General features: G+C 46.9%; 1 protein-coding gene across 4 annotated transcripts in view; it reads right to left on the reverse strand.

Annotated features, from left to right (window-relative positions):
• The window catches only part of BDP1 (B double prime 1, subunit of RNA polymerase III transcription initiation factor IIIB), a 145,335-nt gene extending 132,011 nt beyond the window's left edge, over positions 1-13,324 (reverse strand). For 3 of the 4 annotated variants that reach the window (XM_040421477.1, XM_040421476.1, XM_040421474.1), the window contains exon 1: positions 12,995-13,323. In XM_040421477.1, coding sequence (XP_040277411.1) covers positions 12,995-13,197 — 203 coding nt within the window. In that variant the 5' untranslated portion in view covers positions 13,198-13,323. Of the gene's footprint in view, positions 1-12,994 lie in introns of all 4 variants that reach the window. The other variant, XM_040421475.1, reaches the window with a different exon arrangement.
• Between the last annotated feature and the right edge of the window lie 266 nt (positions 13,325-13,590).

Consider the following 13,590-nt stretch of genomic DNA (forward strand, 5'->3'; position numbering starts at 1 on the left):
AAGATGGTAACATTGGTGTCGCTCTCTAACTGGGGCTGAGGGAAGGGATTCACCTTTTTCCTTACACAAACTTTGATGCGAGCGGATTACAACTATTAATATTTACCACAACACTTTCCTTGTAGTGCTGCAGGCTGCATGATAACTATACAATCTCTATTAGATGATAAGTGTACTTGCAACACGTTGACATGGCAACCTTGTGGTTGGCACCTTCTTTGTATATAGATCACATGATGGGTGAGTGACCTGACACCTCTTGGGTAGTTTCCTGATAGTATTGATCACATGAGCGATCATGTGAGGGTGTCATGTGACGCACCTTGGGCAGGTCCCGGTTAGCACCTTCCTTACACACATTGCGATCGTGTGGGGGAAGTCATGTGATGTTCCGTGGGCAGGTCCTGGATGTTACCATACATTGTGTGATTTCCATCATGCTGTGACGGCTGATGCGTTCTACATGTGAGGGATAATGAACTTGATAGCATCATTAGTAGGGGTATATATAGGTGGCTTGAAGATGCAGTTAGACACGCCCCCCGAAGAAGCGCGTCTGCGAAACATACATCGGGTCTTAGCTCTCCTTACACTGGCTCGTATAGGTATGTTTTGATCTATTGTGTGCCCTGCTATAGGGGGGTTCTTTAGAAAAAATAAATAAAAGTGCCAAGACATCAGTGGGGGCCGCCCTATAAAAGGTAAGATAATAATTAAAGTGTTTGTCCAAGGTATATTTGATCGGCTGGGGTCCAACACCCGGCACCCCCGCCAATCAGCTGTGCCAGCGCCGCCTCCTCCTCTTCACTGTTTACCTTCTCGCCGTTGCATCTGCAGTGGTGAGCAGGTGTAATTACACCCAAGCCGTCCCATTTATTTCAATGGGACGGATTGTTCCCATACACTTGTATAGGAGCGATCCGTACCATCGAAATTAATGGGACGGCTTAGGGTCATCAAATGCGTCATCAAAAAATATAACTTGGACAACCCCTTTAAGGATACCCAGGTGAAAGGTCCTCTTTAATATAGAGTTGTTGCGATACCAAAATTTTGATTCGGTTTCGATACCATAAAAAAGTATTGCGATACTCGATACCACGCGGAAAAAATAAAACAAAAAAGCCACGTGCATTCCGCATTTTTAAAAAATGCCGAATCGCGCAGATTTTTTAAAAATATTTTAATAGTTTGGACTTTTCGGACGTGGCAATGTTTATTTATTTATTGTTTATATATTTTATATGTAAAATTGGGAAAGGGGTGATTTATACTTAATATTTTGGTGTGTTTTTTTTAACTTTTTTTTTTTTTTTTTTTTTACAGTTTATTTAATAACTATCCTGGGATCTTCTAATCCCTTGTCCTATTCACCCTAATAGAGCTCTATTAGGGTGAATAGGACTTCACACTCTCCCTGCTGCTCTGTGCATAGTGCACACAGCAGCAGGGAGATTACCATGGCAGCCAGGGCTTCAGTAACGTCCGGGCTGCCACGGTAACTGATCGGAGCCCCAGGATTACACAGCTCCGATCAGAAGCTGCCACTGCCACCAATGAGGAGGAGGGGTGAGGGGGACCCTGTGGCAACTGCCACCAATAATTATAATACTGGGAGGGTTGAAGGGGGCGGGCGAATTAACCCTCAATACAGGAGGCGGGTACTGGCAGCAGATCAGCGGCAGTTAACCCCTCAGGTGCCGCACCTGAGGGGTTAACTGCCGCTGATCGTAGCTCCCTGTCAGAGGCAGGGTGCCGACTATGCAATTCTGCTGCCGGCACCTGCCTCCTGTATTCAAAGTTAAAGACGACCTTATATGGGTCCGGACTTTGTTAAGCAGCAGGCTACACAGAGCGGCGCCCAGAGATGTCCTAGCACTTACTATTATTCCTGGGCCCCGCTCCATTCGCCCGCTGTGCGCCTGTGCCCCATTACCGTCTCCTGCAGTCCTGCTCCATATGCTAATTACTATCGGAGCGATGGGGAGGAGACATCAGCTTCTCTAGTGGGCGTTCCTTCTCCCTGCGCTGCGATTGGACAGGGCTACAGCCAGGGGGAGAATGAACGCCCACTAGAGGAGACATCAGCTTCTCTAGTGGGCGTTCCTTCTCCCTGCGCTGCGATTGGACAGGGCTACAGCCAGGGGGAGAATGAACGCCCACTAGAGAAGCTGATGTCTCCTCCCCATTGCTCCGATAGTAATTAGCATATGGAGCAGGACTGCAGGAGACGGTAATGGGGCAGAAGGCGCACAGCGCACAACGCTCTGTGTAGCCTAATACTTAACAAAGTCTGGACCCATGAAAAGTCCTAATCATTGGTGGTGCAGTGCGCCCTCCCCTCCTCCGCCCATCTCTCCGTTCATTGGTGGCAGCAGCAGCACAGGGGGGAGGGAGAGACTGCTTCCTTCTCCCCCGTGCTGCTGAGGGAATAGGAGCGCGCTGATGTACTGAGATACTAGACTGCGCAGCAGCACAGGCCAGTATCGGAAAAATGGAAATCCCGGTATTGTATCGATACTGGGACAAAAGTATCGATTGGGTATCGAAATTTCGATACCCGCAACAACCCTACTTTAATATACTGTTTAATTGGTGGATCAGGGTGTTATTTTCTATGTACGGCTCATTCAGCCTGTTGGCATATACTGTATTTGGAACCCCGTGTTATTTACAGCCACCGTTGGGGGCAGCATACTTACCCTATTGACTCCAGTTTTTGTGGGGAGGGCTTTCTTCCCTTTCATAGCACTTTTCGCAAGGTTTTATCATTATTGCTTATGGATATGTATATGATGTCCTTTTTGGATGATTTAATAAAGGTGTATTCTTGTATTGTCATTTGTGTGGCTCTAATTATTTAGGAGATTTTTGATAGGTTTCCACACACATTGTTTTATATTTTGTTCAATTATTGGCGGTTGTTTAATGTTACTACTGCGACAGCCGCATTAAAATCCAACCTGGATGGATTTTTTGTGACTGTCACGTCGCAGTATGTAGCATGTCCCATGGCGACCCCACTGAAATTTATGTCGCTGTGAAGCAGGATCCTTGGGCTTGAAAGCAAATACAAATTACCAGCCGCTCCAGTAAAGGAAGCCGCTCCCCTGGTGCAGACGTAGCCAGGCAAAGCGTTTCAATGGCATCCGTGATCTTACTCATGGCATAAATGCAATACACGTATAGTACAGATTTTATAGAAGGATTGGTCAATACATCAAGCCTCAATATGGTTGTTAGGCTACTTCGGCGCAGGCGCAGTGAGTGAATGATGCGCTCCTGGTGCCGGATTCCTCACTGCGCCGACTACGTCACAGTGAGGAAGCCGGCATCAGGAGAGCGGCCTTCACTCACTGCGCCTGCGCCGAACACAGAAGTGAACGGCGCAGGCACGGGATTTCGTCAGCGATGCTTCGAACCGTGGCATCAATCAAGCGGGGCGGGCAGAACAGGGGACTTGGCCGGGATAAAGGGCGAGTAGACGGAGCTCATTAGCATATTATACAAGTCCTTATTTTATCCGAACGGCTGCAGGGAGAAATGTAAAAAACATACTGTTATGTAGTGCTGACATTGGCGCATCGCTAACATCAGTCAGCTACATAAACGGTATTTCTGGTGGTAGAAGCCCTTTAAATGTCTGAAATTATTATGTGGTACAACAGTGCCATCTGCAGGGTAGATGGATAATAGTATGTCATTTTCACCAGTATGTCAAGGGTTAAAAAGACATCATTGTTATCTGCATAGGAATACACCCACCTTGTCTGATTGGACATCCCTAATCTAGAAGGGGATGGGTTCTTAGATAACATGGGGTATAAAGTATGCATGTAAGAGGTTAGGATATAACTTCAACAAAAGAAATAAAAAAAATTACAACACAACAAAAACAACTACAAAGAAACATTGGCACAGAGAAAAATTGTCCATAAACAGGATTAACCACAAAGATACCTGGATTCATTTTTGTCTACTAGAAAAGTTGAGAACTGATCACATCCGAAACTCTGTTCATCCTTGACCCGGTAACGTCTATTATGCTTACTGATCGTGGTAATAATAAGATATTCCTCTCAGCATATAGTCAAGAGTTCCCTATACTGTGGGAACATATAGTGTTAAACACCTCCCAAGTTGTCCTCTTAGCAAAGATGCATATTGCTAATGGGAGATTAGACATTGTCTGAGTAGAGGAAAAATCTGAGTGGGGTATAATATCATATTTTTGATTGCTCATAAGGAGACAGTGGATCAGTTATTCTTCCTGTATTATTTCCGTACTTATATATCATAAAAAAATTGAAGATAAAAAGGATATTTCATTGGCTTTATGATAAATTTTATGCTGGTGAGAAAGTAATCGTGGGTTACACCACCATCTAGTGGTGGTTTGTTGGTAGTGCGTCAATTTGTCTATACATTTATCTCATGTCTGTTTTGTATTGGATTTTACTCATTTATAAATAAATTACAGATATTTTTACATAAACATTTGTCCGTTGTTTCACTGATTGCACAAAACGAATTAAGATTCCTTAACAAAGAACTTAGAGGTGATATGTCAGCCTAGAGGATCCGATCATTTTATATTTTATTTTTCTAGGATACTCTCTTTTATATGAAGATTCATTTTATATAGAAGATAATTGACAGGTCAAGGAGAAAGAGAACAGAGCAATGTTTTTTGGTTTTGGCTGTTAGTAGGTCATTGGTGACCTTGGTGAGGGCAGTCTCAGTTGAGTGGTGGGGTCGGAAGCCAGATTGTAGCCGGTCAAGGCTCCAGAGGATAGATCATCAGTTTAAACATACTGCAGAACCCCTTTTAAGGTTCCTGCGGGCAGAGGTCGCACTACATTTTTTCCGAAAGAGTAAAAATACTCCTCTTACCGTTTTTGAGGAGTATTTTCAGCCGAAGAGGAGTACGAAAGTTGAAGTAATCAATATATATAATACATGGGTCTAAATAACTTTAAGAGGCTGCTATTTATGCAGGAAACCATTACCAGTCTACTCTAGAATTGTCTTCTATACATAAATAGCAAATTTAGACAATTTAAAATTTCTGACTTTTGTGCAATTTAAAAACTCGTGTTTTATCCATCATATTTAAAATACAACGCAGCCAAAAAGGCAAATTATCAGCGCTCTGCATCTCCAGTATTACATTGGCCCAGCACCATGATTATCCCCACAATGTCCAGCTGTGTAGATCCAGTGCCCACATATAAGATGTCCGAGCAGCGCAGAAATATCTTTGTTGGGATGATGCTGATGGGGCAAAAAAATACAGGATACACAGAGCACTGCATTAACATGATATAGACTGATAGGAGGCAAATACACTCACTGATTACTGCACCAGCAGGCTCTGGCTGAGCAACTGAGCCAGAGCTTGCACTAGCAGGCCCTTGCACTCAGCCAGAACATGCTGTTGCAGTGATCAGTTAATCCACAGGCTCTTGCTGAGCACCTGAGCTGGAGCCTACTGGTGCAGTGATCAGTGAGTCCTCTGACTCAGACTCACTGATTACTGCACCAGCAGCCTCTGACTGAGCACCTAACACAGGGAGAACACAGGAGAGTTTAGCGTCGTACTCTACATTCCGGGTGTCAAGATTCCTAGAGGTATGATGACCTCTTGTCTTCAGTCACCTCCTCACCTCTGATGTCGGCAGCTGGCTCCGCAGCCACGCTGCACTCGAAGTGATCCCATTACCCCGGTGCAGAGCAAAGATCAGTCCTTATCAGCTTGTCCCCAGACATCTGTTGGCCTCCTCACGGGCTGCTCTTCAGTCTTCACGGATCTTTCCTCGGCCAGCCACTAGTTAGCCTGCACAGTCAGGGACTCTGGAGAAGCAGCGCGCCGAAATTGGCCAATGAGCAGCCTCCCTCCCTAATAACAAGCTCCTTACTTGCTGCCGTCCCTACACCTGCCAGTAAGGAGCTTAGCTATTGGATGTTTTGGGTAACGGCAGTATTGCTGTGCTGCCCATGAGATTCACAGCCTGCAGTGCACTGGTTAACTACATGAAAAGCCTTAATGCGTATTCATACGCATTAGCCTTTTTTCAAAGCGTAAAATTCTGTGGAGTCTGTGAAATGAAATCCGCTATAAGAGTGCAGCAGGGAGGTGGTGTCAGAGGGTGTCAGCCATGTTTCTCTGAGACCCAGAAAGGAAAGTTTATATAAGTTTTTATGTAATGCTTGTAGTTTTTATATGCAACCAAACAAGGTATTTGGGTACAACAAGAGAACAAGAGTTAGGGTCCATTCACACGTCCGTTGTTTCTTTCCTGATCTGTTCCGTTTTTTGCTGAACAGATCTGGACCAGATCTGGACCCATTCATTTTCAATGGGTCCTGGAAAGAAACGGACAGCTCAATGTCTGATTTTTTCCAGGACCCATTGAAAATGAATGGGTCCAGATCTGGTCCAGATCTGTTCAGCAAAAAACGGAACAGATCAGGAAAGAAAAAACGGACGTGTGAATGGACCCTTAATATGGTTGAGAAGTTTATTGGGGAAAACTGTACAATTGACAGGAGACTCTAGGACCCTGTTGGCCACCTCTAGCCTGGATACAAGCTGAGATCCTGCTGGGCATGGAGGCGTACAGGTTCTGCCCTCAGATGTTGCAGCTGGGCCTGTAGATCCTGCACACTCCTAGGTTTCTGAAGCTCATATCCCAGCTGGTCCCATAAATGCTCGATTGGTAATAAATATGGTGACAGGGCAGGCCAAAGAGCTTGGTGGAGAAATTCCTGCGAAACCCTTGCTGTGTGTTGGCAAGTCTGTCGCCTGTGCCAAATTTCTTCAAGTGCATCATAGAGGCATGTCTAGCAGTCAATGATCTCTTACCAAGAGGTACACTACCCAAAAGTAGCCTCTGAGAGCCTTTCTATAGGACAGTAGGGAAAACACTTTTACGCCCTCTTGGGGCAAGACCCAGTTTCTCATTAGACAAGAACATTTCCATCTGAGTGCATGATTTTATTTGTCAGAGTGAAGTTTGGTTGTTCTGAAGGTGGAGGAGAATCAAGTCCTGGCTGCATCTGATAAAGAGCAGTCAGCGGATTTAGCAAATGAACATAGGAATCCATCCGCCCCATTACCGCAGCAGGCTGGTTTACCAGTTTCTATGTGCAGAATCTACCGCCGGCTCCTACGTCTGCTTTCATGTGACACATAGTTCAGGAATGGAGACAGAAGAATAGAAACCGGGTAAATATGTAACAGGAAGTGATGTAACCGGGTGAAACACTTCTAACCTCTAAGGCCAAGTTCACACATTGTGGATTCGTGGTGGATGAAGTCACAGCAAGTAAATCTGAAGGAAATCCACAACACACTGCACATCTACAGTCTACTGAACTAATCCGCAAGATAATGGAAATCACGCAGAAAGAAATCCACAGCACGTAGACGAGGACTGGAAAATCTCAAGGCTTGTTCTAAGGCCCTATTACATTCCTATGAGTGCTCGTTAGCGATGATCTGGCAGTGTAATCCTGCCGCCGATTACCCTCGTTTATTGGTTAATCGGAATCTTTTAGCAGGTGCTTGTTTATTGGTGGCAGATCATGCCGTGTAATCGCGATCTGCTGCTGGCAAATAATGATTCAGTATAAGGAAGATAAATGGTATAACGATCGCTCCTCCCCATACTATGGAGAAGATCGCTGCATGTAAGAGCAGCGGTCTCCTCCTCTAGCGAGCAGGCGATTGCCGGGAAGGAACACTTGCCTCCCGACAATCGCCTGCCTATAATTTGCTGCAGATCTGTGGTGCAGATTGAGATCTGCAATGACTTTCACACTAGCGTTTTTCTTTTCCGGCGTTGAGTTCAGTCCTAGGGGCTCTATACCAGAAAATAACTGATCAGTTTTATCCTAATGCATTCTGAATGGAAAGCAATCCGTTCAGGATGCATCAGGATGTCTTCAGTTCAGTCTTTTTGCCTTTTCAGGACGGAGATTAGGCTACTTTCACACTTGCGGCAGAGTGATCCGGCAAGTAGTTCCTTCGCCAGAACTGCCTGCCGGATCCGTTAAAACGTATGCAAACTGATAGCATTTGTAAGACTGATCAGGATCCTGATCCATCTGACAAATGCATTGAAATGCCGGATCCGTCTTTCCGGTGTCATCCGGAAAGACGAATCCAGCATTTATTTTTTTTCACCTTTTTTTCGGTCTGTGCATGGTATTTTAAATGCCGGATCCGGCACTAATACATTCCTATGAAAAAAAGGCATTCAGGCAAGTGTTCAGTTGTTTTGGCCGGAGATAAAACCGTAGCATGCTGCGGTATTATCTCCGTCCTGATCAGTCAAAACGACTGAATTGAAGACCCTCCTGATGCATCCTGAACGGATTACTCTCCATTTAGAAGGCATTAGGGGAAAACCGATCTGTTTTTTCCGGTATTGAGCCCCTAGGACGGAACTCAATACCGGAAAAAAAAACCGCTAGTGTGAAAGTACCATAATTCATCAACGGCTGTGAAACTTTTAATAAATGCTGGAAAAAAAATAAAAAATTAAATATGCCTGTACTTTTACAGCAAAAAAGAGGCGAACTTGATAAATGTGCCTGATGAGTTAATGCCCAATATTTGCCTGTTCATCAGGGGAGGTGAGAGCTGCATTTACATGTATGTATGAGGACCAGTAATCGTTGGTCCCCATAGAGAATCATTGTTGTCACTTTCTGGGCAGTTCACTGTTCAGACGGCACGATCTGCTGCCAAGAAACAATTTAAAGAGGACCTTTCACCTGTATAAACTATATGAACTGAGTATGCTGCCATATAGAGCGGCGCCCAGGAATCTCACTGCACTTACTATTATCCCCGGGCGCTGCTCCGTTCTCCCGTTATAGGCTCCGGTACCTTTGCTTCTTAAGTTATAGTAGGCGGTGTCTTCCCTTGTCCTGTGGGCGTCTCCTTCTCCTAGGCTGCAGCTCTGGCCAATCGCAGCGCACAGCTCACAGCCTGGGAGAAAAAAACCTCCCAGGCTGTGAGCTGTGCGCTGCGATTGGCCAGCGCTGCAGCCTAGGCGAAGGAGACGCCCACAGGACAAGGGAAGGCACCGCCTACTATAACTTAAGAAGCAAAGGTACCGGAGCCTATAACGGGAGAACGGAGCGGCGCCCGGGGATAATAGTAAGTGCAGTGAGATCCCCGGGCGCCGCTCTACATGTCAGCATACTCAGTTACCATAGTTTATACAGGTGAAAGGTCCTCTTTAAATCAGGGATGCCCAACCTGCGGCCCTCCAGCTGTTATAAAACTACAACTCCCATCATGCCTTTTTGTAGGCTCATAGCTGTAGCCTGTCCGGGCATGCTGGGAGTTGTAGTTTTGCAACAGCTGGAGGGCCGCAGGTTGGGCATCCCTGATTTAGATGACCGCATCAGCAATACTTTTACCCGATGAACAAGTAGTTACTCCATTGGGTGATCAGCAGCATCTTTAAGCCTCATGCACACGACCGTTGTTTTGGTCCGAGCCGCAGTTTTGGCGGCTTGGATGTGGACCCATTCACTTTAATGGGGCCGCAAAAGATACGGACAGAACTCCGTGTGCTGTCCGCATCCGTTGCTCCGTAAAAAAAAATATATATATATAACCTGTCCTATTCTTGTCCGCATTTTGCGAACAAGAATAGGCAGTTATATCAATGGTTGTCCGTGCCGTTCTGCGCGGAACGCACACGGACGTCATCCGTATTTTGCGGATTCGCAAACCGCAAAACACACAACGGTCGTGTGCATGAGGCCTTACACAGAGCAATTATCAGAATCCTAGGAAGGTTCCTGCCCGGTAATTACCCCGATCATTGTCTAAACTTTACACAGTACATCTTCATCCCTTCCATCTTCCTGTGACGACAGATAATCTTTAGTGACTTGACATACAATATTTGTTGCCATATTAGGGGAGAGGCAAAAGGCCTCAGGCCACTACAACTCCCATCATCAAAGTAAGGGCTCATGCACACGACCATAGTTTCCGTCGGCATCCGTTCCACGTTTTTTGCGGATCTGATGCGGACCCATTTATCTCAATGGGGACACAAAAGATTCAGACAGCACACCGTACACCGTCTGCATCCGCACATGACTTCCGCGGCCTCGTGAAAAAAATAGCACGTCCTATTTTTGTCTAGCGTACAAGAATAGGATTTTTTTTCTAGATGGGGGAGGGGGGTAAAGGCAGCATGGTCACAGCTGCGATCCGTGTTTTACGGACCACAAAGTCCGCCCTGCCCCCCCCCCCTCCCCCCTCGGCACCCGCAGCCTGCGTTTGTATTAAGCATAAACTATATTCATTGGTGGCGCAGTGCGCTGAACCCCCCCCCCCCCCCCCCCCAGTATTATAAATCAGAATCATTGGTGGTGGCGGTGCAATGCACCCCCAACCCCCCCTTCCACAAAGTATTATAATCATTGGTGGTGCAGTGCGCCCCCAACCCCCCCCAAGTATTATCATCGGTGGTGCAGTGTGCCCCCAACCCCCCCCCCCCCAAGTATTATCATCAATGATGCAGTGCGCCCCCAACCCCCCCCCCAAGTATTATCATCGGTGATGCAGTGTGCCCCCAAACCCCCCCCCCCCCAAGTATTATCATCGGTGATGCAGTGCGCCCCCAACCCCCCCCCAAGTATTATCATTGGTGATGCAGTGCGCCCCCAACCCCCCCAAGTATTATCATTGGTGATGCAGTGCGCCCCCAACCCCCCCCAAGTATTATCATTGGTGATGCAGTGCGCCCCAACCCCCCCAAGTATTATAATTGGTGGCATTGGCAGTTCCGATCGGAGTCCCAGCAGTGTAATCCTGGGGCTCCAATCGGTTACCATGGCAGCCAGGACACTACTGAAGCACTGGCTGCCATAGTCAGCTCCATGCTGCTGTGTGCACAGAGCAGCAGGGAGAGTGTGACAAGGAATGAAAGGACAAGCAGGGTGAATAGGACAAGGAATGAAAGGACAAGCAGGGTGAATAGGACAAGGAATGAAAGGACAAGCAGGGTGAATAGGACAAGGAATGAAAGATCGCAGGTTCTAGCCCCTAAGGGGGAAATAGGTATTAATTAAAAAAGTTTTTTAAAAAAAGGAAAAAAAAAAACACCAAAATATTAAGTTTAAATCACCCCCTTGCCCAATTTTACATATAAAATATATAAACAATAAAAAAAAAATTGCTAAAGTGTAGGGCAAGTGATAGGTAACAATTTTGCAACAGACTTTATTTAGCCAAAACGTTTATTTTTGGTAGAAAACTGGGGCTGAAATGGCCCTTAGCAGCACCCTTCAAAAGAGCGTTGCTAAGGGCCATCCGTCTCCGATCAGAAAAGCGGAGACGGGCTGTGCAGACGCTGTGCTTCTGCCTCGTGCTTCCCTGGGAGACAGAAGGCTGGGCACAGGAGTCTTAGGAGTTAAAATTACATTTATATTCCCCCTTTCTATGCAATCTAATGCTCCGTTACATTCACTGACCTGCGATCCCTGTGATAATAATTCATGAAGCAGCCGCCGGAAGTAGAAGCACTGTGCGCAGAGAGCCGGCGGCTGCTTCATGAATTATTATCACAGGGATCGCAGGTCAGTGAATGTAACGGAGCATTAGATTATGGCATAATTTTTTAAAAAAAACACACAATTATATGCATTTTAAATTTGGCTCCTAAGTTTTTCAGGTTAGGAGCCAATGGCTCCTTGATATTTTTTTTAGTCTGGAGCACTGCTCCAAGGTAAGAGGTTCCAGAAATGTTGGGGAATGGAAGTAGACAGATTTGGAGATCCGACTTTAGGGGGTCATCCCACAAGATGTTTTCATCACCTATCCACAGGACAGGTAATCAATATCAGATCGCAGGGACCCCGAGAATGGTCTGTATAGGACTGCAGGAGATCACACAGCACTCAGCTATTTCCAAGGAGATTGAATGGAGCGTGACCTGCTGCTCCATCAGGATGGGGGCGCTCCCATGATCAGTGGGGGGTCCGGTATTTGCACCCCCATTGATCCGCTTTCCCCTCTCCAGTGGATGGGACATTACTTTTAGTAACCGGAATACACTATTTTTTAAAGGAAACCTGTCACCTCCCAAAACCATCCCAAGCCGCCAGCAGTGTGTTTCTGATGATGCCTTTCTTCCTGAAGGCAGATGCCGCAAAAGTACTGAAAACGTTGTTTTATCTCCTGCCCGGCGCGCTTCTCTAGACATGCTTGAAGTCAAGGGGGCAGCGGCCTTCTTGCTTCAAGTCACGGTAACCACGCCCCCTTCCCTGTGACTGACAGCCGGCTGTTCGGCAAAGGCAGCTGAACTCTCTGCATAGGCGCTGTCAGTCACAGTGAAGGGGCAGGGGAGGGGGCGCAGTTACCGTGACTTGAGGCAAGAAGGCCGCTGCCCCCTTGACTTTAAGCATGTCTAGAGAAGCGCGCCGGCAGGGGATAAAACAACGTTTTCAGTACTTTTGCGGCATCTGCCTTCAGGAAGAAAGGCATCATCAGAAACACACTGCTGGCGGCTTGGGATGGTTTGGGGAGGTGACAGGTTCCCTTTAAAAATAAAATAAATCAACCATTTCTACTGTATAGTATATTCACATGCCAGAAAACATAGCCGCAGAATCCGGCAGGCACCATAAGAGACGACCTGCTGAACACCGTGACTGACACTTTATGGTAACATACGCCATATGCCACAACCCTGACAACCCGAAAACCGTACAAGCTGCTACAATATCACACCTCCGTATTGTGACTACATTCAATGGACCACCAATCAGGGGCCACATGCAGCACCTACCACCAATCAGGGGCCACATGCAGCACCTACCAGCATACATTTCTATGGGGCACATGGCTCACCCCATGAAGGCTGCCATATAACAGTAAGATATACAACCACAGGTGGTGAGGAGCCTTTGACAGCTGCACAGTGAGACCTGAGCCGGGGTCTGCACGTGTGACACTCACGGTTCTGCCTTGCTCTCCTCCTTGGGTGGCGGTAGTACGGGCTCCTCAGTGACAGGGGCCCCTGTACCACCCTCTGCCCTGGTATCCTTTCCGGGATCAGGTAGAGGCTCAGCTGGGGGAGCGCCTCCTCCATCCTGTCCGCCGCCTGCACGGCCGCTGGGCCTGACGTTCGGCTTGAAGCTGAGCCTCGCTCTGCGGATCATGGTGTGGCCGGCTCCCCGCTTTTCCTCGTCCTCATGCCGGAGCCACACTCACAGCCAGGCGGAGCGCAGCTCACACTCACAGGCCTGTCACGTGAGGTGGGGACAGGCGTGCAGAGGGATAGAGTGGTTTCACGATGACGTCATCACCAATCGCCGGTGGGTTCAAGCGTCATGTTAGGCATTTGGCTAACAACTGGTCACTACGGGACTAGAATGTACGGGCTTCCCTGATGTTTACATCATGTGACTTTGGATGTTGTTGAGCTTTTAGGAAAGTGCTGTATTTCCTGGGGCTCTGGGAAAACTGTGGATCTGATGATGATATATATACTACTAGAAGGGCCCATTCACACACACACAGAATCTACTGTTGTTTTTTTAGTTTTGGTGTGA

The sequence above is a fragment of the Bufo bufo genome, chromosome 2 (assembly GCF_905171765.1).
Source record: "Bufo bufo chromosome 2, aBufBuf1.1, whole genome shotgun sequence".
Classification (NCBI taxonomy): domain Eukaryota; kingdom Metazoa; phylum Chordata; class Amphibia; order Anura; family Bufonidae; genus Bufo; species Bufo bufo.